The sequence below is a fragment of the Balearica regulorum genome, chromosome 4, assembly GCF_011004875.1.
Source record: "Balearica regulorum gibbericeps isolate bBalReg1 chromosome 4, bBalReg1.pri, whole genome shotgun sequence".
NCBI classification, from domain to species: Eukaryota; Metazoa; Chordata; class Aves; order Gruiformes; family Gruidae; genus Balearica; species Balearica regulorum.
Window position 1 is genome coordinate 18,136,374 of NC_046187.1, and position 27,099 is coordinate 18,163,472.

The 27,099-nt window shown below is 44.4% G+C and overlaps 1 protein-coding gene across 1 annotated transcript; it reads right to left on the minus strand.

The window, feature by feature from the left end:
* Positions 1-1,338: 1,338 nt before the first annotated feature.
* LOC104641749 (glycerol-3-phosphate acyltransferase 3) lies at positions 1,339-27,099 on the minus strand. Its single transcript, XM_075751291.1, has 12 exons — positions 26,865-27,099; positions 14,926-14,998; positions 8,612-8,882; positions 8,034-8,108; positions 7,460-7,549; positions 7,163-7,256; positions 6,642-6,757; positions 5,131-5,186; positions 4,567-4,652; positions 3,909-4,037; positions 3,363-3,442; positions 1,339-2,505 (listed from the first exon to the last, which is right to left on the minus strand). Exons 1-12 carry the CDS (start codon positions 27,006-27,008, stop codon positions 2,379-2,381), a joined length of 1,341 nt encoding a protein of 446 aa, XP_075607406.1. The 5' UTR covers positions 27,009-27,099; the 3' UTR covers positions 1,339-2,378.

The following is a 27,099-nucleotide window of genomic DNA, read 5'->3' on the forward strand; positions in this document are numbered from 1 at the left end:
CATGCAGTCCTTAGTGCCATTCATAAGCCAGTTTTGCCCTAAGAAAGAAGCAAACTGCAGGTCTTTGGCACTTTTCCCAAAGCTCACCATCCTGTTGCTGTAAACATGTGCACCTAACAGGGCATCCCAGTGAACACAGTTAAGAAAAAAACACTGCAGTTTAACTACTGATCATCAACTCCAAAAGCACAAGGAAACCAGAGGGACATCAGCCCATAAACTGACTGTGACAATTCTCTTAGAAGTCATATATTTAAGCCTTCACCAAAACAATTTTTATTCCATCTACAGAGAAATACATCACAATCTGTACCTTAGAAGAAATATTCTATGTATTACACATCAATATTTATATATAATTTTTAAATGTGTTACCTAAGTTGTATTTTGTGTGCATGCATGTGCACGCATGCAGGTGTTTTTTAAAAGGTTAAGTTGTCCCTACAAAGCTTCCTACCATGAGTGCAATCCAGGAAAGCTCAGGCTTACAGCTAATATCTATAAATTATGACAAACATTCATTAGCCCAAAGCTTGCATCACTAGTTCACCTTAACAGTAATAACAGAACTCAGTTCAAAGTTGAACTAGGTTCACATTAAGCAAAAAAACCTTTGCTGCATCTCATCTTATCATTCTAACCCTTTCAATAAACAATTTTGTTCTTAAAGGCCTGCCATGCTAAACCTGAAAGCATTTCTCCAAGAGCCTCTTCCCAACATTTTCTTCCAAGGTCACATACCTCTAACATGCTTCACAACCACATTTCCAAGATAAAGGATGATATGCAGCATGCCTATATAATATTCAATGAATAATTATATTTGTCCTTGTTTAAGTCCACAGGCTGAGGGATAATGGAAAACAGATCTGGAACCGTTTTTGAGAGACTATGTTCTAACAGATTTTTAAACTTGAGTATCAGCTGTGGAACAGTAATTTTTTTCCAGCATTAAGTTGAAAATCTCTTTGCTACAGGAATAGACTACTTACAAATGAACTCTGTTACAAATCTAGAAGCTCACAGTTGTTTTCCAGTTAATTATAGATTCATTAGTTGATTCTCCCTGATGTGACTTCATGTTGTCATTTCCAGTTCAGTCTGCATGATGAGTCACTCCTACTCTAGAAAGGATAAACACTAAGCCATATATGTTCCTTAGAGTCTGAGGGGGAAAAAAAAAAAAAGGAAGAAAGTCAGGTTAGAAATCAGGTAAGAGCTCAACTACAATTGGTCCTTTATGTCAAAGTTTGAAGTTTCCATGACCCTAACTAAGTTTTCAGCAAATATAACTTCTTTACACACATTTAGAGAAGAGTACAAATGCCACACAAGACCCATTAGAAATATAGAATTTATTTCTCTTTACATTCAGACAGCAATATGTTGCAGATTTGAACATGCCACATCTTGTATCATAGGTGACTTATGGATCCTATGTGTACAGTTGTGATATCTATTGCTAGCCCAGATCAACACAAAATGTGTTTCTGGAGTGGCTCTTGAGATCTTTAAGCCATTAGCAGAAATTTTTGCAGAAGGGTAGTCTTGAAAACCCACTTCATAGAAATTCATCTGTCACAGCCTATGTTATCCAGTTGCTTATTGTATCTTACCTTTACAGCTCCAGATCTCAGGAAAGCAATTTTGACAGTAGCAGTGGACAGGGAGATTGAGGATTTGCTCCTTATCTTCCCTCAGGTAGCAGTTCTCAATAAAGGTAATACCAGGTTATAAGGCCACCAAATCCCTCATGGTCTGTGAACTGTGCTTTTGGCAAGGCAGCTCCCTTCCCATCCTTTCAGGGCTAAAGACCCTTCCCCCCCTTGCACATCCAGGTGCAAGCTAAGCAAGAGAGTCAATCTTACAGTTCTGACAACATCCTAAAACAAGTTATTTAAGTCAACTACAACTAAAAGTCTGTGAGCAACAGGAAAAAAAGACAAGATTGTTATGTTTAAAGCTTCAAAGTACCATGAACAAGAGGTATCTTCACAACCAGTGTCCTGACAGCATCTGTTCGGTGTACTTCACTTCATCCTTACAAACTCCAAAAAACTGTGGTGCTCTTTTCCTTTTGTCTCTTAACTCTCCACACATTCAGCTCCAGAATACCAGGAGCTGCAGTGCATCATCACATGAAGATGGGGAGGGACAGGGGAGTGAGAAGAGTAAAAAGGGAGGCAGAGAGATAGAGACACTGCTTTTAGCAGGCTCTGCACCAGCCATACAGAGAATATGCATACACATGATGAGGGATTTTGTTGCTCCAGTTTATGGTGTAGGGGGTTTTTTTGTTTCTTTTTTTAAAATTAAAAAAAAAAAACATTATTCCTGCTAAGGCTGGTTGTGCAAAATTAGTTTTCAAGAACCACCATTCAGTCTGACTCTGTTCCTGCAGGCTGACTTCCTATTGATCCATTTCTCACTAGCATCTTGCTGTAGTTTTTCTGCTGTTCTTCTTTGAAAGTATCTTTGACTTTTGCACGTTTCAGACCTCCATCCCTGGAACACAGCAAGAGAGAAAAGTAACCCATCACGGTTGTTACCACTATAGTTAATATAATACATAGTTTGATAACAATCTTAGTCAACTCTGGAGTCTTAACCTAAAAGATTAAGATGGCTTTTCTTCAGAACTTCTAGAACATCCAAGTTTAAGCATGTTTATTAACACATTTACATAAGCCATAATGCTTATGCAGTCCAAACTTAGTCTAGCCCATTAAAACAACCTACTCATGTCAGTAATGGGTTGCATCTACCATAGATATCTGCCAATCTGGGATGCTATTTGCCCAGACTGTAGAGGCAAGTCAATCTTGTGTAACACCATAATTGTCTCTTGCCTTACATCATTCAAAGGGCCAGCTGGGCCTCAGTTGAATCCATTTGCCCATTCTCTTCTTCTGAATCTTGCCCTCAAATTTGTTTCATACAGTCCTATGAAGTCTAGGCATTAGGCTGCTACTTAGTGAGGTAGGACATGAGAAAGTAAGAGCAGAAAGCCTCAAGCCCCATGTTCTACTTTTTTTAGTTTGTCAGTTTTGCCAAGTAGCTTCACTTCTGCTCCTTAATCTCAGCATGAGTCTTAACATGAGAAACAACCATGAAGGGGCCCCCTTCAAAAGCATCAAGCCTTCAGGCGAAACTCATTGCATGAGAGGTATACACTCCAAAGACTTTATGCATCTTTTTTATTTTTACTTTCACATACATGCATGTGAAGTTACTCCCTTGTTTTTCTCCTGAGTGGAATAAAGTTATGTTGAACATTATCTGTCACAAAGCTAAGGGAGGAAGCAGTTCTCAATCAAACTAACAGATAGTCCATGAAGTCTAACAAGGATGGCATCACTCACCAGGGAAGTTCAGTCAGTCCTCCTTGGCGAGCAATGGCTGACTTCACTCTGTTCGCAAACTGAACAGCATCTTCACCTTCCTTCAAGAGTCATAAATTCACCATAGTCAAAGCAGAGAGAAGTGAATTGAAACAGATTTCTATAAGCACTTCTTATCTGTCACCTCAAATTACCTCGCTGCCAAACAATCCATCCCTTATCATGCCAACACAATCTGATGTTCCAATGGGACAATAATTTATCTTATTTTTCCCCTGAACTGTTGAAATTGGGGGAATTTTGCTCCAACAGGATGGAACGTTAGCAGCATTGCTACTGTGAATAGCACTATATTTACTGCTGTCTTTTGCATATTTGATGTTCTGCTGATGGTATCAAGCTGCATCAGGAAAAGCTAAGTCCAATCATACATCAAAGTCAACACTAACAGAAATCTAGTATAAAACTCTGATTTGGAGACACGGGGTTTTGGGGAAAGAGTAAAAAGATGCACTTGCAGACAGTCAGGTTCTTAAATAGTGATCAGTCAACCACATGCTAGATTACCTTTCTAACCATCGGTGGCATATACCACACATTGCAAACAATGGCCCAGCTGGTCATTATTCGCAGCAGATAGCTCACGATGTTATATTTGCTGCTGTTCCAGAATGCGTCTCCAAACTGAGGATCATACTGTAAGGGATCACAAAAAAAAAAAAAATAAAACCATTTCCCCACAGACCATCACAGCCTGTCTCAGATCTAAAGCAGATGCTTTCAGCCACACGCCAGAGTAAGAGAAAATTCACAACTGATATGTTTGCATAGAATGAAGCTTTAGAAAAATTAGCCTGTGCTTACTAGGTCTGCTTGTGATTACAAGACAGAACTAGCAGCAGACGTCACTCATTTGCCCGAACAGTCAAAAGAGTTAAGTCTGCTGAGAGCTGCACGCTTCTCTTCCCTTCAGCACTGGGAAGGACTAGCTGGATCTCCTTTCCTTCCATCTTTCTGGAGGAAGAAGCTGACCCCACCAGGCCCTACCAGCCAGGCTCCATAGGCTGAAAGACTTCACTTTCATTTCAGTCACTTGTACTGTAGGAGTCATCCACAGCCAGAGCTACTGTGCTTTCATTAGCAGCTGTAGCAAGACAGCTTCCTACCACCCTGACAAAAACAGATCCCAAACTTTGAAATTCAGCAGCCAGCTATTTCCACTTACTTTGATTGCAACAGGATAGATTGTCCCTCCTATTTCAAAGCTCCCCTTCTTGAACATCATCACAGATGTATTGTTTATGCAGGTGCCTGTCCAGAAGAGAAACTAAAGTCATTATTTCACACAGCCTACCACATTTCAGTAGCAACACTACATCAACATACAGGTCTAACACTCACTGAGGAGCAAATGCAGGCCCTGTATGAGTAACTTAAGCATCTCTCCCATGCTTGCTTTCATTCTTTGTCTTGTGACTGACTCCCTGTATGAAGCCAGAACATATGCGAGACAAAACGCACAAGGCTGAGGTTAGATCTGTAGGACAGTGAATTGATATTCACAGGCAAAAGAAACAATCTTCCCATTCTTCTGCCTACGGCTTCTGCCAGGAGAACCAACAGCCAGGGACAGTATTCTGTTGTCTTTGTGAAATCTCATATTAAACATGAAAAATACGAATGCCCTAATAAAATCTAAGTCAGAGGTGAAGATACATTTGAGCACCAGAAGCCATGAAAAGAGAACAGGGGTGACTTCTACACTGAATGGTGATAAGGAGCTTCTTACCTTCTGGAAAAATTAAGATCGGGAGCTTGCTTTTATCTGCCACATGTTCCCTGAGTCTGTGGAAGCAGAAGGAAAGATTAAAAACAGCTCCTTTCTGCTCTTTCCCCAGTCGGGTGCATTAAAAATATCTTTACGTATAACACATTTATTTGAAACCAAAGCCTTTTACTGCACACTAATTTGTACTCGCTCTTCTGTTTCTGACAAACCTGAAGCTTTGTGCAATCCATCCCCTAGGCCTCTGGTGCATTACACTGAGGCAACATCCTGTTTTCTTTCCTCCATATTATTTTATTAATGATTATTAGGGAAACCAACAAGTATACGCCATTAAGTCAGTCCAATTAACTCATTCAACTCAACCTGCACAAAATTGCCTACATGAGAAAAAAGTTTGTGCAATGGTTCATCCAGACTCTGCTTATTTAACAGAAGATTTCTTAAAAAGATGACTCCTAAATGCCTACAGCTCACACTACTTGAATAACACTTGGATGACTTGGCAAAGCTGTCCTGCTGTGCAGAGACCAATGAGGTGGTGAAGTAGTTAATCTGTCAAAATTAACCTAAAAGTTCTTTAGAAATTAGGAAGAATTTCTATCACTGTACTACAGTGTTCACAGGTATGCTTTTGGTGACATTCTGCAGAAAACTGCCTTTTAAGCAGCTCATTTTTATAACTAGACACATTTTTGCCCCTTAGCCAAACAAGCAAAGCTTGTTATTTTTAGTGGCTCAATTTCAAATGAAGTTGAGAGTTTGTCACAGAAAGCTCATTTTTTTCCAATCAATATCTCTGTTCAACAAAAAGTCCCAGAATGTGAAGTATCTTCACATCCTTTCAAAATGTGTATCTGAATTCATCAGATATTAATTATGCTGACGGCTACCCAAATGAAATGTTTTGTGACAGTCTGCTGCAATGCAGACCTTACCAGAATCTTTGGTTTGAACCATTTTTCACCCTATATAAGCTTTCCAAGCCTTCCTCAGTGACCTGGGAACCTGACATTTTGACTGGTCTACTGTACCAAAGCCCACACAAGCAAGCATATTCAGGTCATTCTGAATGATCTGGTTTGCTGCATACCACCCTTATAACTCACTCCAAGGACTGCTGTTGAGCCACTGATTGCTTCCACTCCTACCTACCTCTACCAATTTGCAATACTCCGCATCATTCTAGCCTATAGTAATGTGGAATTACAGATACCTTGTATCTCTGTGATTAGCATTTATTCCAAATGATGACTGCTGGTTATAAGACAGCTAGATATGGCTCCTGCTAAAAGAAGATGCTTTTGCAAGTCAGCCTTTTGCCCTCTCGAGATCCCAGGGTTCCAAGTTCCCTGTTTCCCTTTGCAACCTCAGTTTCTTGGGCTTCCGTCTTTCCAGAGCTTTAATTCCTCATCTGGGTCTTTGACTGGTAAAGACTCCTCGGGGATTACATACCTGGGCATGGCCTCTCTCAGGCACCACACAGCAATCCGCTGCTCCAACCTACATCTCACCTTTTTGTCACTAGATGGCGGTCTTTCATTTCTGAGCGTTCAAACCAGACGTGAGGGCAGGCCTTGACTGTGGCTCTCTGAATAACTCCCATTAGCCCACCGTGAACCTGGCCAACCTGCAAACCCAAAGCACATCAGCATATGAGACGCCTGAGAAGCAGAACTTCCTCTTCTGCATCCTCCTTAAAAAAACCCAGACACTGGAGACTGCAAACCAGGATTGGGCAGTGCCCACAAAAACCATTAAAATGCATTCACTTGAAAGGATCTAAATGCACACATGGAAGCATATCTCAAGCATTTCATCAGACGAAGAGCCTAGCATTGACACTGCCAGAACAACTTCACCAGCATGTAACTTGTAGGCCAAATCCAACACAATTTATACTTTTCCCTGCTGATTAGTGCTCAAGTTAACATCTCTACTGTGAAAGTTAAGTTTGAACTCTACAACCAATATCCCACAATCTTTCCCTTTCCTGGTCTCTCTCCCTCTGCTGTGGTCATCATTGATCTCATACCATTGCATAGCATCCATCATTTGTCAAAATGATCGCATCTATCGGTGATGTATGGTTGGCAACACAAATTCCTCCTTTCTGAGGCTTGTTTTCCCTGCAATTACATAATTTTTTTGTTAGACTAGTGCACTAAGCACATCACACTCACAACCATTGCATAAAGCTGTCAGGTGAGTCAGTATCTAGTGGGACATTAACCTGCAAGTCAGGAAAAGAGCTGTCCCATTTCAAATGGGATACTCAAACATGTAGAAATATACACACACACTTTTGCTATCATAACATCAGCTCACTCACTTGTTATGGTAATGGATAGTACCGGACAGAGCTCTGACAAGGATGCGGGAGCACGTGAGGTGGACCACTTCACTCAGATAGTTTTTCACACTGAAAGAAATCACAGGCATCTGGAGCATCCTGAAAAGCAGCTAAACATACACAATATTCTCCAGCCTTCTCAACACAACTCAGGGCTGAAATTTTCCTGGTACTCTGGAGCACAGAGGGATACTCCCAGCTCTCTCACTCACTTGCTACAGCAGCTTAGGCAATACCTTTGGTCTCACTTACGTAGACAAGACTGTCATCTCCTCAGTGAGTACTTTTTATCCCAGCACCATTATCTGCCCTACAACACTCCCTTTTAGTCTCTCATGACAGCAAGAGGAGCCCAGAAACCAACCTCAGTGCCAAGCCTGGCAAGAAGCCAGCCTCAGCCCAAGTTCCAAATGCCACTAAAAGCAAGGCCACAAGTTTATGGGTGGACTGCCAGTAGTCTATCACTTGTAAAATCTGTCCAGTTCTAATCCTGGGCTGTTTGCACAATGCAACTTGGCAAGTTTGTCCCTCTCACACCACACACAGTACCTACCTGCTGTTTGGCAGCTGTCCTACTATTGTTGTCCCCACAATCATTGAGGTGATCCCAATGGCAGCAAGGGTAAAGCTACAGACAAAATAGACATTAAATCAAAACAAGTGGTAAAGCTCATTTTAATATAATTTTCCCCTTTAAAATGGAAAGAGGTTGCAGAAATTCAGTTATTCCTCAGATACTTGACATACCCAGTTCTTTAAATCAACAGTTCCCTGACACATTGCTCAAAGTCATGGCCTAGCAAAGGCAGCAGATTCAGACACCCCAATGCATATAGTGTCAGGGAGTTAAGAGCTTGCCCAGCTTACACTTATGTTGCTGATATAAATGACTTATGGGAAGCATTCACAGAAAAGATGACCACTAGCCCTAACCTATTATCCACAGTAAATGGCAAGAAAAAAAAAAATGTTCTGAATGGCTTCTTAACCATTCAAAAGAGTTTAAGCTGTTCAACTTCTGTATCTACTAATGCTGCTTTGGGGTTAAAAAAGCTGAGATGAAGTTTCCCAAGAAAACACACATTTACATGTTCCCAGACTGAGAAAATCCCTCAGGACCCATGAGCTTACCGTAGGGGCAGCAGCAAACAGTAACGCACTATAACCCCAATGACCCACACAACAGTCAGCCTCAGGCTGATGTAGTGGAAGTTAACGTTAGTCCTTGTGAGGAGATTCCAGGAGACCAGCTCTTCAGAGGAAAACCTTTGGGTGACTTCATCTTCCACAATGGTCTCAAACCCTTTTCTGCAGAAGTAGAATATGTCAGAGAATTCAAAGTCCACTCGATGCAGACGCGCGATTTCTTTCTCCATAGGCGTTTCATCTCTTTCAATGATACCTTCGGAAGGAAATGGTAACCATATGAGGAAATAATTCTATACACTAACAGTAATCCTCCAAGTCACTCACTGCTCTGCATTACTCGATGAGACAAATTTACTGTCAGATCCCCTTCTATGATAGCAAGATCAGATGGGTAGTTGAACACAGTGTACTCTTCAATAGGCCACTTAGAATCACAGAATGGTTTGGGTTGGAATGAACCTTAAAGATCATCTAATTCCACCCCCCCTGCCATGGGTAGGGACATCCTCCACTAGACCAGGTTGCCCAAAGCCCCATCCAACCTGGCCCTGAACAGGGAGGGGGGCATCCACAACTTCTCTGGGCAACTTGTTCCAGTGCCTCACCACCCTCACAGTAAACAATTTCTTCCTTGTATCTAATATAAATCTTCAGTTTAAATCCACTACCCCTTGTCCTATCACTACACACCCTTGTAAACACAGTCCCTCTCCAGCTTTCTTGTAGGCCCCTTCAGGCACTGGAAGGCTGCTAGAAGGTCTCCCTGGAGCCTTCTCTTCTCCAGGCTGAACAACCCCAACTCTCTCAGCCTGTCCTCACAGGAGAGGTGCTCCAGCCCTCTGATCAGCTTTGTGGCCCTCCTCTGTACTCCCAACAGCTCCATGTCCTTCTTATGTTGGGGGCCCCAGAACCGAACACAGTACTCCAGGTGAGATGTCAAGAATGGAGTAGAGGGACGGAATCACCTGCTCTGACCTGCTGGTTACATTTCTTTTGATGCATCCCAGGACACAGTTGGCTTTTCTGGGCTGCAAGCAAGCATTGCCAGCTCATGTTGAGCTTTTCATCCACCAACACCCCCAAGTCCTTCTCCTCGGGGCTGCTCTCAAGCCATTCTCTGCCCAGCCTGTAGTTGTGCTTGGGATTGCCCTGACCCCTGTGCAGGACCTTGCACTTGGACTTGCTGAACTACATGTGGTTCACACGGGCCCACCTCTCCAGCCTGTCAAGGTCCCTCTGGATGGCATCCCTTCCCTCTAGAGTAGCAACCACACCACACAGCTTGATGTCATCAGCAAACTTGCTGAGGGTGCACTTCTAGCTCTCCTTCCTCACACAAACATCTTGAGCAGCAAATGTATCAAGTTCTTTTGCCTATTGAAGATGAAGCAAGAAAGCAAACCCTTCCCTATCATCTGAGAAGTCTTCATCTCAGTAACTTTACCCAAGACCATTTTATGCTTCCAGAAGAAACCAAGTGAGACGTTGGCCTTTCCATTCCCTTCTCCTGGTGCTCTTTGTATTTAAGGGCTTCCCTGTTCCTATCTCTTGTCAGACATTCTGGCATCCCACAGCCACATTCAGCTGAGACATGTTCTACTGCTACCTGCCACAGCTACCACAACAGCTACCTGACACCTGTGTATGGACCAGCTTTGAGCCAAATGCACCTCCCTCCCCTCATAGCACAACTCTTCTATAAGCAGACAGGACCACACTATTTTTTATTTTAGTTTAACTCAACAAAGAAAAACCTTCTAAAACACTGAAAGTTGTGTCTAGAGGTGCCTTGATAAAATTTAGTTCGGCACTAACAGTCATGCTTCAGTTTAACTCTGCCTACATAATGCCTGGCAATAGAAGAGAAACCTGAAGAGTTCAGAATTGCAGTACAAATAGCAAGTATTTGCTCTCCTCCCCACTTTTTGTTTTTTATACTTATGGTCTGGTAAGTACCAATTTCTCACTAGAGGTTTCAAAGGCAAGGACAAATAGCATAAGCTAAATATAAAGATCAAGTAGCTGCTTTCTGGTAAGCAAGTCTGGCTCCAGAAATTGATGACTGAAGAAATCTAGAATAACATTTAACCAGAACAACCATCCCCTGAGACACTCAACTAGGATTAGAGGTCCAAGTTCAGGTTGCCACTGTCAGACACCCTCTGACAAATTGCATAATCTCTCTGCTTCCATGTCAAGATAAAAAATGGGAAAGGAGGAAGCACCCAACTGCTTCAAGCTACTACACACTTTCCCATAAATACACATTCCACAATGGAGAAATCTGCATCCCAAGTCTTGCCAGCAGCAAAACTCTGAATATATTTGCTGTGCAAATTACACACAACATTTAAATTACAAGTGACACAGAAAATCTTTGTATTGCACTGTAGCACACATACGGGTTAACAAAAGAAGCTCCAAGACACAAGTCCCACAAATCACTGAGGTAAACACTAAAGAACAACATGCAAGGGAGATGGCACACTGCAACAAAATCTATTAGCACCTTCAGCTATGAACTTGGCAGCCAAAACTTGCAATTCCACCAGCAGACCATCTCAGTGCATTGTCCTATCACTAGCTTATAAATATAAATCATTAATATGGCACACCCAAACACTCACATGCCCTTTGGGATCTAAATTATACAAACATGCATCCCATCAACCATTTAGCAGATGGACTACACTTGTGTCCTATTTTAAATCCAAACTAGAGCTCTAGTTTGTGGTTCAATTTTTCTCTCAGTCCCTTAAACCTCTAAGCTGCGAAACATCCAGGACTGTAGGCGAGCTAGCCCAACCTGTCTGCTCCATGCTGCTGCTGGGGTGGGAGGCAGGTCATAGCTAAGAAACAGGCCAGGGGAACTCTGCAGCACCTATCACACAAGCACCACTCTTCTCTCCAGTTCCCAGGAGAACTGGGAACTCTTCCTCCTTATCCAGCCCCCGGTTCATCATCAGTCAAGCAGTTGGTTTCCCTGGCTCCTACTTCCTGGCTGAAACCAGCCCAGGGTTCAAGGTTAACACACTGCTGGCACAGCCAAGATAGCACAGCTGTAACGTCTTGCCTCACCAGCCTGCGCTGTTATTGTTACATGACACCCCCATGCACAAGCTGGTTTGCAGCCTTGGGACAAGCTACTCTGAGCCAAGATCTCAGCAGCGCCATAAGGTATTATGATAAGAATTAAACACATGCTGCTCAGGTGATGTACTTAGTCTTCTTGTAATCAGAAGGAACATTTAATGGCCTTTAATCCCTTGACCATGGGCAGAGCTGAGTTTGCCAAAGACAGCTAAAAGGCAGCATTATGCAGGAGTACAGCAAACATCACTCTCAACCAAAAAAGCTGTAGCTTCACTGCTTCACTCAGTGCCATAGCACAAGCCCCATACTCTAGTCAGCTAATTATAGCAGGCTCAAATTTGACACTGTCTAGTTATAGTCACGTTATTTGCATAAGCTTTTCTTTTAGTGGATGTCACTTTTAAAACTCTGACTTAACAGCATTTTTGTGTTTTTTAAACCCACCAACTTGAAGAGGACTGCCTTTTGACACACCCACACTGACAGCTGAGAGCTGGTTATTCAGCTGCAATGAGACAGACATCTAGCCTCCAAGTATCTGCTCAGTCAAGAGCTACCATAAACAGCACATAAACATGCTGCCTTCTAACACAGTGGGATGTTGAGGTAACAGCACCAGGTAATTCCCCACACAGCAACTATACCAGCCAACATTTTTCTTGGGACCATTCCTTATCACACCAACACAGGGGCACTGTCTGCCATTTCTGCACACAGATGTGAAATACATTGGATATGTTACTACAGAGAAAGGTGGTGTCTCCTCAGTCATCATCTCTCTTGTCTTTCATATTGAGGGACACTGGATTTTAAGATCTTTGGGGAGGATCATTTTTGCTCTGCCTAGGAACAGGAAAACTTGCCCTGGCGCATGCATCTGCAATGCTCCCTCCTATCCTGACCCACCTCCTAGTAAGGACTGGATGGTCAGGAAAGATAGAAGAGGTGCTACGCATCCCCCTACAGCACTTAATGTGCATATGCGTACACATACACACTTACCTTTACCCTGTTTTAATCAACTACTCCATAATTCATTATCACCAGGAATTTCTCCTCCCTCAGTAAATATTGTGTAATGCAATTAGGCCTCTCCACCTGCTCATATTCTGTCACCTCAGGGGATGCCAGCTTATATACTGCACTGTTAGGCCTGCCCTGGCTCTCAAGTACTTCCACGCACATACAGGAACACAGACTCCTAATTACAATGCAGTTAGTCCTATGCTTAAAAAGTTCCCAAGAGCAATATACAGAGCACAGCTTGGCGCTGCAGACTCCACATCTCCTCTGCTCCCTCCTCAAATAAGGAATAGACTCCATCTTACTGCAGTAAGAGCTACCTACAGGGTAGAAAGGTTTTAATTTTAATTTCAAATATAAGAAGGACAATAAAAAGTGTGCTTCAGACCACCATTGCAATTGTGTATCCCCATAAGACCACTTGAACAAAGCCTGCATGCGATCATCCATATTAATTACCTCAGGCCATTTTTACTACCACTAATGCTCCAGACAGTGGAGTGCACTCATGAGCCCAGGTTCTGAACTACAGCAAATGTTAGCACTATACATCCCTCAGTCACAAATACAGGGGGAATAGGTACTTGTAGTTTTAAGGAAACATAGCTCATAGAGCATAATCTACTAGCTAGGTCCTCTCTCCCTTTACCTTTCTTTTCTAGAGAAGAAAAAACAATGTACCAGAACAATCAGATGTCTTGGAAGACAAGAGCTCCTACTGTGCAGCTAAAGCAGCACAGTTGGATCTCTTGCCCTCTCACTGATCCATGACATGATGGGACACTATCACCCTTACAGGAAGAAAAAGGATATCTTGCTGCATCACTGACCACCTGTGAAACAGAGATAGCAGAGCACTGACATTATTTGGAAGGATCACTCACCTTGCCTTCCCCCAACACCTCCCAACTTTCAGGACACTGGTGAGTGATATGGGACATACTTTTTCTCAGCCACTTTAAAGTCAGCAATTAAATAAGACAAATTTTAACCTGTTTTAAGAGCTGCTGCGCAGTACCTCCAGTTTATTACTACAGGTGCTAACTGACAGCTGGATCTGCTACCATCAGAGCCTGTTTCATGCCTGGCCTGCAGACAGTATAATACCAGTGTTTACAATATTGATAAGGATACTCCTTTGGAGATGAAACGCAGACAAACAGTTCAGTCCCCATTACTGTATCATGTTCACATGAGCTAATTCATAGAATCAGGTAACAATTTGTCTACTAACTGGCAAGCTGGTCGTGTTTCCAGCTGTGCTGCCATGAGGGAGTGCACAGAAAATGCTGACGTTGCTGTCAAAAATGAGCAAATCAATAGCAATACCAAGGCAGTCAGGAACTAGGAAAAAACCAAGCGCTGGCTGCAATCATTGTTCAGCCTTCTATTTCCTGGGCAAAGTCGGACTGCTCTCCCTGCACTTACAGCCAACTCTGACCTAGTACAGCCTAACATAACACACACACAGTATGGGTTAAGACACAGTAAAATCACTCATTTCAAAATTAGGCTAAAGGAAGAAATATGAAGCAACTCTTCAGCTGTCTTTCTACAGATAACGAGTGCAAGACGTTTGTCTGGCAAACACTGAGGTAACTCCAGGGGGCATAAGGTGAATAATAGCAGACTGAAAAAAGGGAACAAGTGTACCACCACACACTTCCATCCAGCAGTCCTACAACAGAAAAAGCACTGAGCTTGGGAAAGAAAAGTGCTGTCCACTAAACATTCAGATCTCCTCAGAGATTAAGTGTACTCTGATGCCGTTAGGACTGAGACAGCCAACCAACAGCCCTGTAAGCAGTGACCTAAAGACAGATTTCAAGACAAAAAATCAAGTTCACATTGTAACTCAAAAATTTCCCTCAATTGAGGACAGTCTCCATCTTAAGCTCTACCTTGTTTTGTTAAACTTAATGGTATTTCATACCCTTCATTTCCTCATCCCCTGATTTTTCAACCATTCAGTACAAAGCAGTAAAAGAAGCATTTCATTCTGCAGGAACAGTTCTTGTGCCAGTAGCATTGCAAAACAATTAGATGTAACAGTTAGCTTGTAACGACCCCACCTCTTCTGCACTTCTCTCATACACACATCCAACTTCTCCATTTGAAAAGGACTCAGTTCTACTTTAGAACATTAGTCTTGTCACTCTGACTTTGCCCCGAGCTCTCACCATTAGCAGCAGGAGTCTTTAGCATCTGTGGCTGTGGCTTTTTGACACCTTTTTCTATCCGTATAGTGGCCCACTGTCGAAGAGAAAGAAAACATGAATTTCACAAACAAAAATTTCATAAAATATCACTTAATAAAAGTCACCTAAAAAAATAACAGTTAATCAAAGACAGGTTCTGATTTTTAAAGGATATCCTAACCAGGTAATCGTCACCCATCTTCCTCAGACATGTCCACAAATCTATACACAGCTCCTTTGAAAAAACACTGTATTTAATAATCAAAAAAAACTCCCAAACATTCAGTGCTAGTCAGTACTTCCAACTCTGCTTGTCAGTCTTCAGAAAGCCAACTTGGTGCTTCACAGATGTTTCAGTTCCAGTTCAGATACACAGCCACCAAGAGCCTGATAGGCCTCTGTCAGCCTTCTACTTGCACACCAGCCACCAAGTCATGGCTGCACGGGAAGTTCTGGGAGCTGAGCTAGACAACAGCCCCTGAGCACACAGCTCTTGTTCGGAGCTAACAGACACATCACAACTCAGCTTGTCTTCTTGCAGAGTAGTTTCACCATACTGAAGCAAAAAAAAGTCCTAACTGGGTTAAATCAAACTGAGGCCTGAACACAGCTAACTCGGCTAAAAACTAAAACAGCATTTGCAGTCATAAGAAGTCTCATTTAAGCTCAGTCTCAGTCCAAAGAGGACTGCTCCTTTCCAAGCTGAACAAAACTGTAATTTCCCTTGACTGTATAACTGCTCATTTATTGGCATTTTAGAGTTCTGAGTAGTAGAGAAACAGGCCAAATCACCAACTCTATGTGTAGCTGCACAGTCCCTTCCTCTGCCCTTGGGAAGGGCTGCTAGTTCACAGGGGTTAACCTGCTCTTTTCTAGTGGGTGGGCTGGGAAAATGAGATTGAAATAGGTGATAAAGTAAGCTCTGCTCTCCAATGACTGTCAAAGCTTCCCACCAGCTCTGCTCCCTGCAGACCCCTGAGCCACATGTCAGAAGACCTCCTCTCATTTCCAGCCCCGATGGGGCTACAGCCAGTTTTATCTCAAGCCAAAAGGCTTTCCTGACCTTCAGCTGACTCAGTTCCACACAGTGCTTTTAAATAGCCCTTCTACCTCCTACAATCAGGCTTCATTTTTACTGGGTTAATGATTATGACTCCTTTGCCGCCCCAAAGCCTGCCTGGCATACTTTGCTTTAACAGCAAATGATCCTCACTGGTCCTCAGTATGATCCTCACTGGTCTGCACAGAAAGGACCCAGACCAATGCTAAACTACGGCATCCTGACTCACGGCATTATCTCCACTACATAACTTCCCAGGAACAGCCAGGACTGCTTACTAGTCTTGCTGAATCACAACCTACCTGCCAATACATTCACTGCTTTTCTCAGTTCTGCTGCTGCTAAGGCAATAGCTGTTCCAGGAACTAATTTTACCTGTAGGAGTAACTCCACTTTCTGGCTACATATCATCCTCGGCAACGTTATGGCCACAAAAGTTCTGGGAAATAGCAAAATGAAACATTGTTCAATGAAGAAACTATTCACAATACCTCCATTTCTACATCTCTTCTAAATGGATTTGGGGGTACAGGCAGACCAGCAAATACATTGACACAACCATTCTCTGACCAGACTTGAACCACTGTATTCCACAAATTAAAGTCTCTGTAAGCAGATATGTCACTTATTACATAGAAGAATAACAACATACTTGGCTAATGGTCTCAGCCATATACACTAACTGAGAAAATGAGTTTTCATCTTCCTCTTAAAGAGGTCATCAAAAATCTAGCAGTACCACCTTTTGCTTTGCAAAACCTGTAAGAACAGTTTCTGTTTGATGCTCGGAACAAGCATGCAACACTTCCTTCACAATGCTCTTGCTACAGAAATCCTGCAGTTACGAGTTCACACTAGACAGCATCAAAAAGTTTGAGCCTCAGCACAAGCCATGAGGACACAAGCTACTGAGACATACCTTTGTAACGCTCAAAAACTTGCAACATCCTACTGTACTGTAAGTATATTTTGACGCTTTGCTATGCAAAGGAGGCAGTGGACTATTCCCAAAGCAGATAGAAACTGCAGGGTCATGTAACTCAAGCAACTTTCTACTGCTTAGATGCATTTATCTCCCTATTCAGAAGCACACATTCCTGTTTCCAAAATAGTCTGAGTTCTGGTCCACAGGTTCACCTAACTTCAGAAAGCTGCAGTACCCCACCTGGGAGATGGAGGTACAGGGGCAAAGATTGGAGAGTTCCCTTCACCCTCTACCCATGCCTTCCCAGGAAATGGGAGCACAGTCACGAGCTTGACACCAGTGTGGCATCTTGTACAAAGGTTGCACAGAGCATTCCAGGGGATAGCTGTCTTGTCATTCAAGCTGAGGTAGTTTTACTGTTGGTGCCAGATCTCCCAGGAGATTTAAGCAGGCTTCATAAAACCAGCAAGGATGAGATCAGCTTCCCCTCTCATTCCCCTCTTGGCCAGGAGCCTTTGGGCATCCATAAGGGCCCACGTCTACCAGATGCTACAGCAAACCAGTTTTAATTCCGCTATGTCAGCTTTCTTCTTACAGAATCATAGAATTGGTTTGGTTGGAAAGGACCTTTAAGATCATCAAGTCCAACCATTAAGCTAACGCTGCCCAAGACCAACCACTAAACCATGTCCCCAAGCGCCACATCTACATGTCTTTTAAATCCCTCCAGGGATGGTGACTCAACCACTTCCCTGGGCAGCCTGTTCCAACGATTGACAACCCTTTCAGTGAAGAAATTTTTCTTCATATCCAACATAAACCTCCCCTGGTGCAACTTGAGGCCATTTCTTCTTGTCCTGTTGCTTTGGAAAAGACACCAACACCCATCTTGCTACACCCTCCTTTCAGGAAGTTGTAGAGAGGAATAGGGTCCCCCTAAGCCTCCTTTTCTCCAGGCTAAACTACTCCAGTTACCTCAGCCACTCCTCACAGGACTTGCTCTCTAGACCCTTCACTAGCTTCGTTGCCCTCCTTTGGACACACTCCAGCACCTCAATGTCTGTCTTGTAGTGAGGCCCCCAAAACTGAACACAGTACTTGAGGTGCAGCCTCACCAGTGCTGAGTACAGGGGGACAATCACTTCCCTAGTCCTGCTGGCCACACTGTTTCTGAGACAAGCCAGAATGCTGGTGGCCTTCTGGGCCACCTGGGCACACTGCCAGTTCTCAACCAGCACCCCCAGGTCCTTTTCCACCAGGCAGCTTTCCAGCCACTCTTCCCCAAGCCTGTAGTGTTGCCTGGGGTTATTGTGACCCAAGTGCAGGACCCGGCACTGAGCCTGGTTGAACCTCATACAGTTGGCCTTAGCCCATGGATCCAGCCTGTCCAGATCCCTCTGTAGAGCCTTCCTACCCTCAAGCAGATCGACACTCCTGCACAACTTGGTGTCGTCTGCAAACTGACTGAGGGTGCACTTGATCCCCTCGTCCAGATCATTGATAAAGATATTAAACAGAACTGGCCCCAATACTGAGCCCTGGGGAGCACACCTTGTGACCAGCCACCAACTGGGTGTAACTGCACTCACCACAACTCTTTGGGCTAGGCCATCCAGCCAGTTTTTTTACCCAGTGAAGAGTATGCCCCTCCAAGCCATGAGCAGCCAGCTTCTGCAGGAGAATGCTGTGGGAAACAGTGTCAAAGGCTTTACTAAATGTCCAGGTAGACAACATCCACAGCCTTTCCCTTGCCCACTAAGCGGGTCACCTTGTCATAGAAGGAGATCAGGTTAGTCAAGCAGGACCTACCTTTCATGAACCCATGCTGGCTGGGCCTGATCACCTGGTTGTCCTGTATGTGCCACATGATGGCACTCAAGATGATCTGCTCCATAACCTTCCCTGGCACCAAGGTCAGTCTGACAGGCCAGGAGTTCCCTGGATCCTCCTTCTGGCCCTTCTTGTGGATGGGTGTCACACTGGCTAACCTCCAGGTCAACTGGGACCTCCCTGGTTAGCCAGGGCTGCTGATAAATGATGGGAAGGGGCTTGGTGAGCACTTCTGCCAGCTCCCTCAGCACCCTTGGGTGGATCCCATCCAGCCCCATACACTTGTGCGTGTCTAAGTGGTGTAGCAGGTCGCTAACCATTTCTCCTTGGATTATGGGGCCTTCACTCTGCACCACGGCCCTGTCTTTCAGCTCAGGGGGCTGGGTACCTAGAGAACAACTGGTCTTACTCCTAAAGACTGAGGCAAAGACGACAATTACATACCTCAGCCTTTTCCTCATCCTTTGTCGCTGTGCTTCCCCTCACATCCAATAAAGGATGGAGATTCTCCTTAGCTCTCCTTTTGTTGTTAATGTATTTATAGAAACATTATTGTCTTTTATGGCAGTAGCCAGATTAAGTTCTTTATGGGCTTTGGATCTCCTAATTGCTTTCCTGTGTAACCTCACAACACTTTTGTAGTCTTCCCGAGTTGCCTGTCCCTTCTTCCAAAGGCCATAAACTCTCCTTTATTCCCTGAATTCCAGCCAAAGCTCTCTGATCAGCCAGGCCAGTTGTCTTCCACACCAGCCCGTCTTTTGACGCATGGGGACAGCCTGCTCCTGTGCCTTTAAGATTGCCTTCTTGAAGAATGTCCAGCCTTCCCTGCACTCCTTTGCCCTCAAACCATCATATTTCCAAAACCAATGCATTTTCTAGCAACCAAGCAGCAAGACTTTGCTTCACTAAGCTAATCTTTTGACTTACTCTCAGGCACCTGAAATAAAGGCACTATCGTCAAAGCCAAAATTTGAACTTAGATCAAGTGAAAAGTTTGTTTATATCCAGTTTGTTAAACAAGAGAGATTACTCACATGCAGCGATGTGAGTAATTTCCCTTCTTTCCTGCTAGCTAGAGATTTGCACCATCCATCACCATTTCAGCTGGCTCCTATGCTAAAGCACAGCTTTAAGCTACAAAGAGCTATCACAATGTAACCTGATCCATCCCACAGAGGGGAAAATAATGTGTTTGTACATTAGAGATCAAAAAGCATGAAAAAAACCGATAAGCCATAGCCCTCTGTTGTAATCAGGAGATGAGCAAAAGCAGACTGGTCGGTCTTTTGGATTTATGACTTATCAGTAACACTGACACAAATTTAAGTGGCTTCTCCCAGTTTGTGGGCTGGTGCTGAGCAGGCAGTCTCGAGTACCTTGGTGCAGACTTAAGTCTTTAGCAGGGATTCCTGAAGCAGGTTTGGGGAATGAGTATAAAACACCAGGCTCCTGAACAGATTAAAAGTAGTTCTGCAGCTGAGACTACCCATTGAACTAACACAAAGTTAGAAAGCAGCATGATCACAGAAACTACACAAACACCACCACAGGTCTAAATTTGAAATTTTGGTATTCCAACTGCTCAGGACAAAATACCTCGGATGCTTTACTTGCACACTGCACGGTCTGAAGATACCATACTTGATTAAGCAAGGAAAACATATCAGCCTTTCCCTGAGAAGGTTTCTCTCCTTGTTCTCACAGGAAAGGCTTCTAATTTATCAGCACCTTAAAAAACCAAACACACAGCAAGTCAACGGCCTATACAAAATGGCCAAAAGGTCAATTTCACTTATGCATCATTAAGCAATTCCCACATATATAGGGCCTATACAGTACTTGACAAAGATCCAGTTAGACATCAGAGGCAAAAATCACATATTATTTACAAAAGACATCACAAAAGCATCTTATCTCCAGATAAGGTAGTTGCCAGATGGGCAACTATCTCCGAAGCCAAGCTTGACGTGTTTCATGAAAGCACACCTACAGATACTTTGTTAATATCAATCACAAGCTAAGTTACTAGGAACACTTCAGGGACTTTGCCTGTTTCCCTAACAGATGGAGCTTTGCCTTTCACCCCATTTATCACCTTTACATCACCCCGGCTTAATAGCAATGCTTGACAATTATTCAGAAGAGGAAAGAACTACTAACAATGACTGAAGTGTGCAGTCATACGGAGTTAGATCACTGGTGTTCCCCTGCTGAAAGGCACTGCTAGGTCACGTTCAGAGCAAAAGCTTATATACTAGTTTAGGTGAGTGCTGCTCCTTGGAGGCTCTCCAAACCTCAATAACAACAGAAAGATTTCACAGCACCTCCCATACAATGCTACTTGTTTAACACAGCAAAATCTCCATGCCAATTATTGGGTTGGTTTGTATGAGGAGGAGAGGAAAACACAACCACCAAGAGGAACAGCCATTTCCAAGGGAGGGCAAAAGATCCTCCGTGGTCTCCCATGCCATCTTTTCCTCATTCTGATGGGACATCCTTGTCACTGCCTCCAAGAAGCTTTCCAAATTCTTCTGCACACGAGTCATATAGCAAGTCCTTCCTGGTGGAAGGTATCCAGAGTCCAGCTTTACAGAAAAACACCGAGGGCATCAGCAACAGAAATGCCAAGCAGCTTCTTTTCACCAGCTTCACGAACTGTTATTTAAGGCAAGCAGTGAATGCTGCTGTTATTTTTGAACACCATTTGCTTATCAACAGTATCAGAAATACCAGTGATCGCATACTGTGAAATTGAGAGCAGTTTTGGGTCAGGGTTGTTGACCAGAAAGATGCTGGGTTAATTAGTGATGCAACCCTAACAGAGGCTAACCTCCAGCTCCACCAACCTTACTTATGTGCAAGGAGCCTTTATTATTAAATCTGTGGAAAACATACATAATGGCCTTCATAGGACTGGGGTCTAGGTCAATACAGCCCAGGAATTTACTTCAGTATTATGCTGCAGATTTGCTAAAATACTATCCGAAAGCCAGTCCAAGCCCTGTAAACAAGGGTGCATCATTCATATCAAGCACATATCCAAGACGTGTTTCTTGTTAACATCTGAGCTGGCAGCCTTCAGAGTTACTCTCTCACTTCAGAGCTCTCCATTTCTCCTCTGCCTGGCAGTCCTTGAAGGATACCAATTACACAGATAGAGGCCTTCATTGACACTGCGCAATGACATTAGTCAGCAAAGCTTACTTCAGAGGCCAGTGAGTTAGAGGAAGCAGTCAAAACCCCACAATGATTCACCTATTCATTAGCTTACACATTCTTCTTCTCCCTTCCCCACCCTTATACCCAGCACCACATGCAATTCCGATGGTGGATCATGGGAAGAAGCTGCAGCCTGGCATATTCGGGACAGGACGTAATAGTCCATCCCACTGACCCTCCACAGCCAGAACCTACAGTTTGATTGCAGGCACCAAAAGGTCTTCCCTGCCCCCCCCAGTATATTATTCTCAAGTTTAGGTTCATTCACATTGCCAGGGTTACCTCCAACACAAGTACCTTTGACTTTACCTCCTAGATACCAAATAACGTTACACTCTTGTCCAGCAAAAGCACATTCCCTGCAAGGCAGCATAATAAGCTATTAGAAATTGCTTCTGTTACAAGGGGCTGTTATTAAACCCAGATGGATCAGTTACAGGACATGAAAAACACCAATGACTTCAAGCATCTGTTGTGCATTACAGCACAACCAGCAAAACCAACCACCCAAAGAGCCTGGAGAGATCTAGGGCAAGGGGCATTCAAAGCACTTGCAGCCATCAACAAACCATTAGCTCCAAAAGTACACAATAAGGTGATGTTAGTTTACAGCCAGGCTATTTCTTAAGAAAAGTGTGACCCAATAACTTCACTTCCCTCAGGCTAGCTTGTTTCTTAATATTTCACAAGTAACACGCACCACACAGTTTAAAAATACAAGAAATGTTTTCCCATTAGAAAGAGCAAGCAGGGCAGTCTGTACAAGTGCTGCTGACAAGTTAGCCCTACTGTCTCAGGAAGCTAGGCACACTCCCAAAAAACCAGCAGACTAGAAAAAAGTGTATTGGAATTAGTTCTTACCAAGGTGAGCTGCAATCTATCAGAGATCATCACTTAGGAGGCTCATCACTACTGCCAAATATACAGGCACGCAGTCTAAACTTGTCCTGCCGATTTTCTACAAACTGAGAAACAGATTGGTCTGTGGTAGTGGCTGCTCTATGGGTCTTAATGAAAGACAAATTACTTTCTGAAAGGCTAGATTTCTCCACTGCTTGGCAAGAGAGCTCAAATGGCATGCTTGCAGGGGCCTTATCAGCCCCAACTCATAGTAGAGCTTATAAAAGAGTCAACAGACTAAGAGGAAAAATGAGACCAGAGGTAAAGAGGCACTATCTGATGAGGTTTAAAATCAAAGAGAAACGCAGCATGCTGTGATGATCACAAGAGGCAGTCCCCAGCATTGCAGCAATAGTAAAGATTTCTGTGGCAAGTGATTTCACAAGCATCAGCATGGCAGGTGACTCGCCCAGACTAGCTCCTCATAGGATCAAACAGCTGCTGGAGATGCTTTTGTAGCAGTAACTCAACATTTTAAGAAAACATGCTAACATGGTGCCAGAGATCCGTTTATGACCACTGAAAGGTAAGCCAGAGGCAGAAGTGAGCAATTTCCTAAAAGTTTGCTTAGTTTGGTGAGGCAATTCAGAAGCAAGTTAATGTACTTTAAGGAATAACTATGTGATGGGGGGAAGCAGGTTTTCTAATAGAAAGTAGCCTGTCTGCCATACTGCATTCCTCTCGTATTAGCATAGCTGGTCATGCTTTTCTGCTCTTTTTCCCCTTATCACATAGGGAAAAAAATATACTTACATACTCCATATAAAGCTGGTTATCCCTAGTGCAGTACTTAAGGGTCAAATGCAACCCAACAGAAGCACATCCTCAACACTGCTGTCTGTACATGCTGCATTTTGCTTAGGAACTTGTTCCTTGCTGAGGCAGCCCAACATAGAGAAAAAGCTATTGTGCACCAACAGATCTCCCTTGTCAGTAACGTCCAATAGTCAAAGTACAAGAACACTTTGTTCTTAAAAGGAGCTTTTCCCTCCCTTTTCCTGGACCATGCTTGCAGCACTGAGAACAAGCTTCTGCCTTCCTGAAACATGCAGGAACAGATTTATTTTTATTGGCAGGAAAAAATTCAAGCATAAGTCCAGTATCATTCTCAACTTGCTCCATACCACAGCCTAGATGACAACGGAACGCCACAGACTCATTTTCACATGCCTTGTTCCATCTGACATGACAGTGGACCAGCAGACATACCACAGCAAACTGTAGACTCTCCCTGGACTATGATGCCCAAGTTGACAGACTTGGACCCTCACAACAGATTAGCTTTAATAAAGTACATGTTGTTACCCGACAATATATGCTGTGTAGGAAACAAACTGCACAGTCACTGTGTCCTCCCACTATGCCAATATGTGGGCTATACACAGGCAAAGCTGGAAAGCAACTTGGTATTCACCTGGGGTGCACAAACAGCCACCACTTTGCAGACAGTTCCTGCGATCTAGCTCATCAAAGAGGCAATGAAGGCAGCAGCACCATCCTAAGTGCTCTGCAAGCCCAAGAGCCCACCCTCCTGGAAAGAGACAGGGAAGACTGCCTGTGAGATCCAGGGCTGGAAACCAAAGAGGAAGCTTAAGAAGCTATGAAGTTAATCACTGTGCTGGAAAAGGTCTCAGCCATCGAGACTGCAGCATCCTCTGACTCAACACAGTCACAAAACATACTGCTTCTCAGAAGAAAGCCTGCATACTCAGTTCAACAGACCAGAAGTTTCAGACCGCTGGGCAACTGCACAAGGCCAGCAGCTATGTATTTAGCACTTTCTATTGTTACCATGATTTTTGGCAGGGAAAAGTCAGGTGTGGCAAGATGTATCTTCAGGGGCTCCTGCAGGCACTGCTTGGAACCGGCTGGCAGACTATCAGCCTGCCTCTGTCAGGCTGCTAACCAAGACAGACTTGTGAGCCAAGGAACAGGAGACACTTCACAACAAAACACTTTCTTTCAGGGATTCTCCCCATGGAGGTATTCTGAGGGCATAAATAATTCACAGGCAAAGCAAAGCCAAACTGAGATAAGTGGATTACCTAGGTGGATTGAGCTTCTTCAATCTCCTGCAGCAAGTCCAACTTACCAGACTCTTCTCCTCAGAACACTTCCCAAATTGTCACTGGCTTTTCTTTTATATATATACATACAATATTTTTCTATACAATATTTATGTACAATATAATTATGTATTAATATCATATATTTTTAACATAATGAATGGCATGTAATTCCAGAAAGTATTTCATGCCAAAGATGAGTCATTATTTCCACCCTTAGGCATCAGAAGAGCTCTTACAAGTCACCATCATCAATATATACAATCAGCTGCTTCTTCATACTTCTACCCAAGATATTTTGGGTCACCTCTTGTCGCAACATTTGATGACACTAAAAAATAATGATTAATGATCTAAGAATAAAGAACATAAATTGTGGTTAATCACAGGTGAAGGCAATTCATCTAAACACAACTATCTTACTAGGCCATCTGGATTGCTCCCTCAGGCCAGTGTGACCTTTGCCTCCTCAGCTTCTGCTATCCAAAATTTTTTTTTCAGTTAACAACTGTGTCTTCTACCCTTAACAGTTATTCCCACGCCATTCGGGGCCCCAGAAAGTACTTCAAGTAGGTTCATTCTCACCAAAAGTATTAAAACATTTTAACTTAAGATGCATTTAACAGATGCAATTTTTATTAGGTGGCTGGTGTGTTTTTTTTTCTAGATGAACACCAAGTATCTTGAAGGCAATGAAGTACATGAGCAAGGTTTGACTGAAAACCTCAAAGAAAGATGAAATTAGACAAAATCTACTTTCCATAGTCACATAATGATGTATATCGCATTGCCACAGACTGTGCCTTGCATCATTTGACTCTTCCTCCTTATGTTTTGTTGGTTTGGGTTCCCCTCCTCCTTGGCAAAAGCACAATAAAGATTTAAACCGGATCATTTCCACCAGCCATTTTAAAACACTCTTCCTCACCACTATGAGCTTCAGAGGAAGCCTTTTCACACACATATGAACTATGCCCATCCAGAACACAGTTCCTTTGCAAGAAACTCACTGTGCCAGCGACTCTGTGGGAAGATAGCAACAGAGGTGCTGGACACACTCGACTTGGATGGGAGTCTGTGTCTCTGAGCATCAGCACGCTTAGCACTTGCTGCTGCAGGCACTGGGCATGCTGCCATACCCTCCAAGAGCATGACCCAGCACTGTTTCTCTCAGGTGGGGAACAGCTGACACCACACAGAGACAACCGCGCCCAGGACATGGTACAGCCTTAGGTGACAAGGTTTATTTCATGCTCCTGCAGGTTCAAGGAGCACACACCAGAGTCTGCACAACCACTACATGCATACGGATTTAGGTTCCTGCCTAAGGGCTTGAACTCCAAACAGACACAGGTGATGCCAGACAGGGCGTAACCTACCCCCTCTCCTCCTCAGCCCTCACTCCCCAAGGCGGATCGAGGGGACAGACGCTTCTCTGGACTCCCCAGACCTGGGCAGGGCCTCACGGGCGGGAAAGGCCGTCCCCATCCCCTCACACCTGCCCGCGGGGCCTTCCTGCCTGCGCCGGGGGACGCCACCGCCCAGGGCACGGCTAGAGGCAGCGGCAGCGAAGTAGTTACGTGTCCTACGGCCGGAGGGAGCCGTGCCCGGCCGGCGGGGCCCGCCAGGTCTCCTCACGACGAGGCACAAATGCGCCGGCGCCACTAGGCGGAGAGGCGCCGCCGGAGAGAAGCAGTCCGGGCCGGGGGGAAGGGGAGACAGGCCCAGCCCCCCCCCCCCCCTTCCCCAGGTTGCCCCTCGCCCCACGCCGATCCCGAGCGACACCTCACCAAGGGTGCCATTTCGGAGTCCCCGGGGGCGGCGGCACAAGCCCCGCGGGCCGCCCCCACTCCCCCCACGGCGCGACCCGGTGTGTGAGGTAGGTCGCCGGACTGAGGGGACGGCGGCCCCCGCCTACCTCCAGCGTCTTCACCAGGACCCGCATGTAGGCCTCAGAGATGCCCAGCGAGACGCCCAGCGCCGAGGGCAGCACAATGAAGGCGAACACCAGCGCCAGCCACACCGCGCCCACCCGCGCCACCGCCAACCCCAGGTCCTCCATCGCGGGCAGCGCCCGACGCCGCGACCGACGCCGCCGCCACTGAGAAGGCGGGCGCTGCCACCCGCCGCCCTAAAGCCCCGCGGCCGCCCCC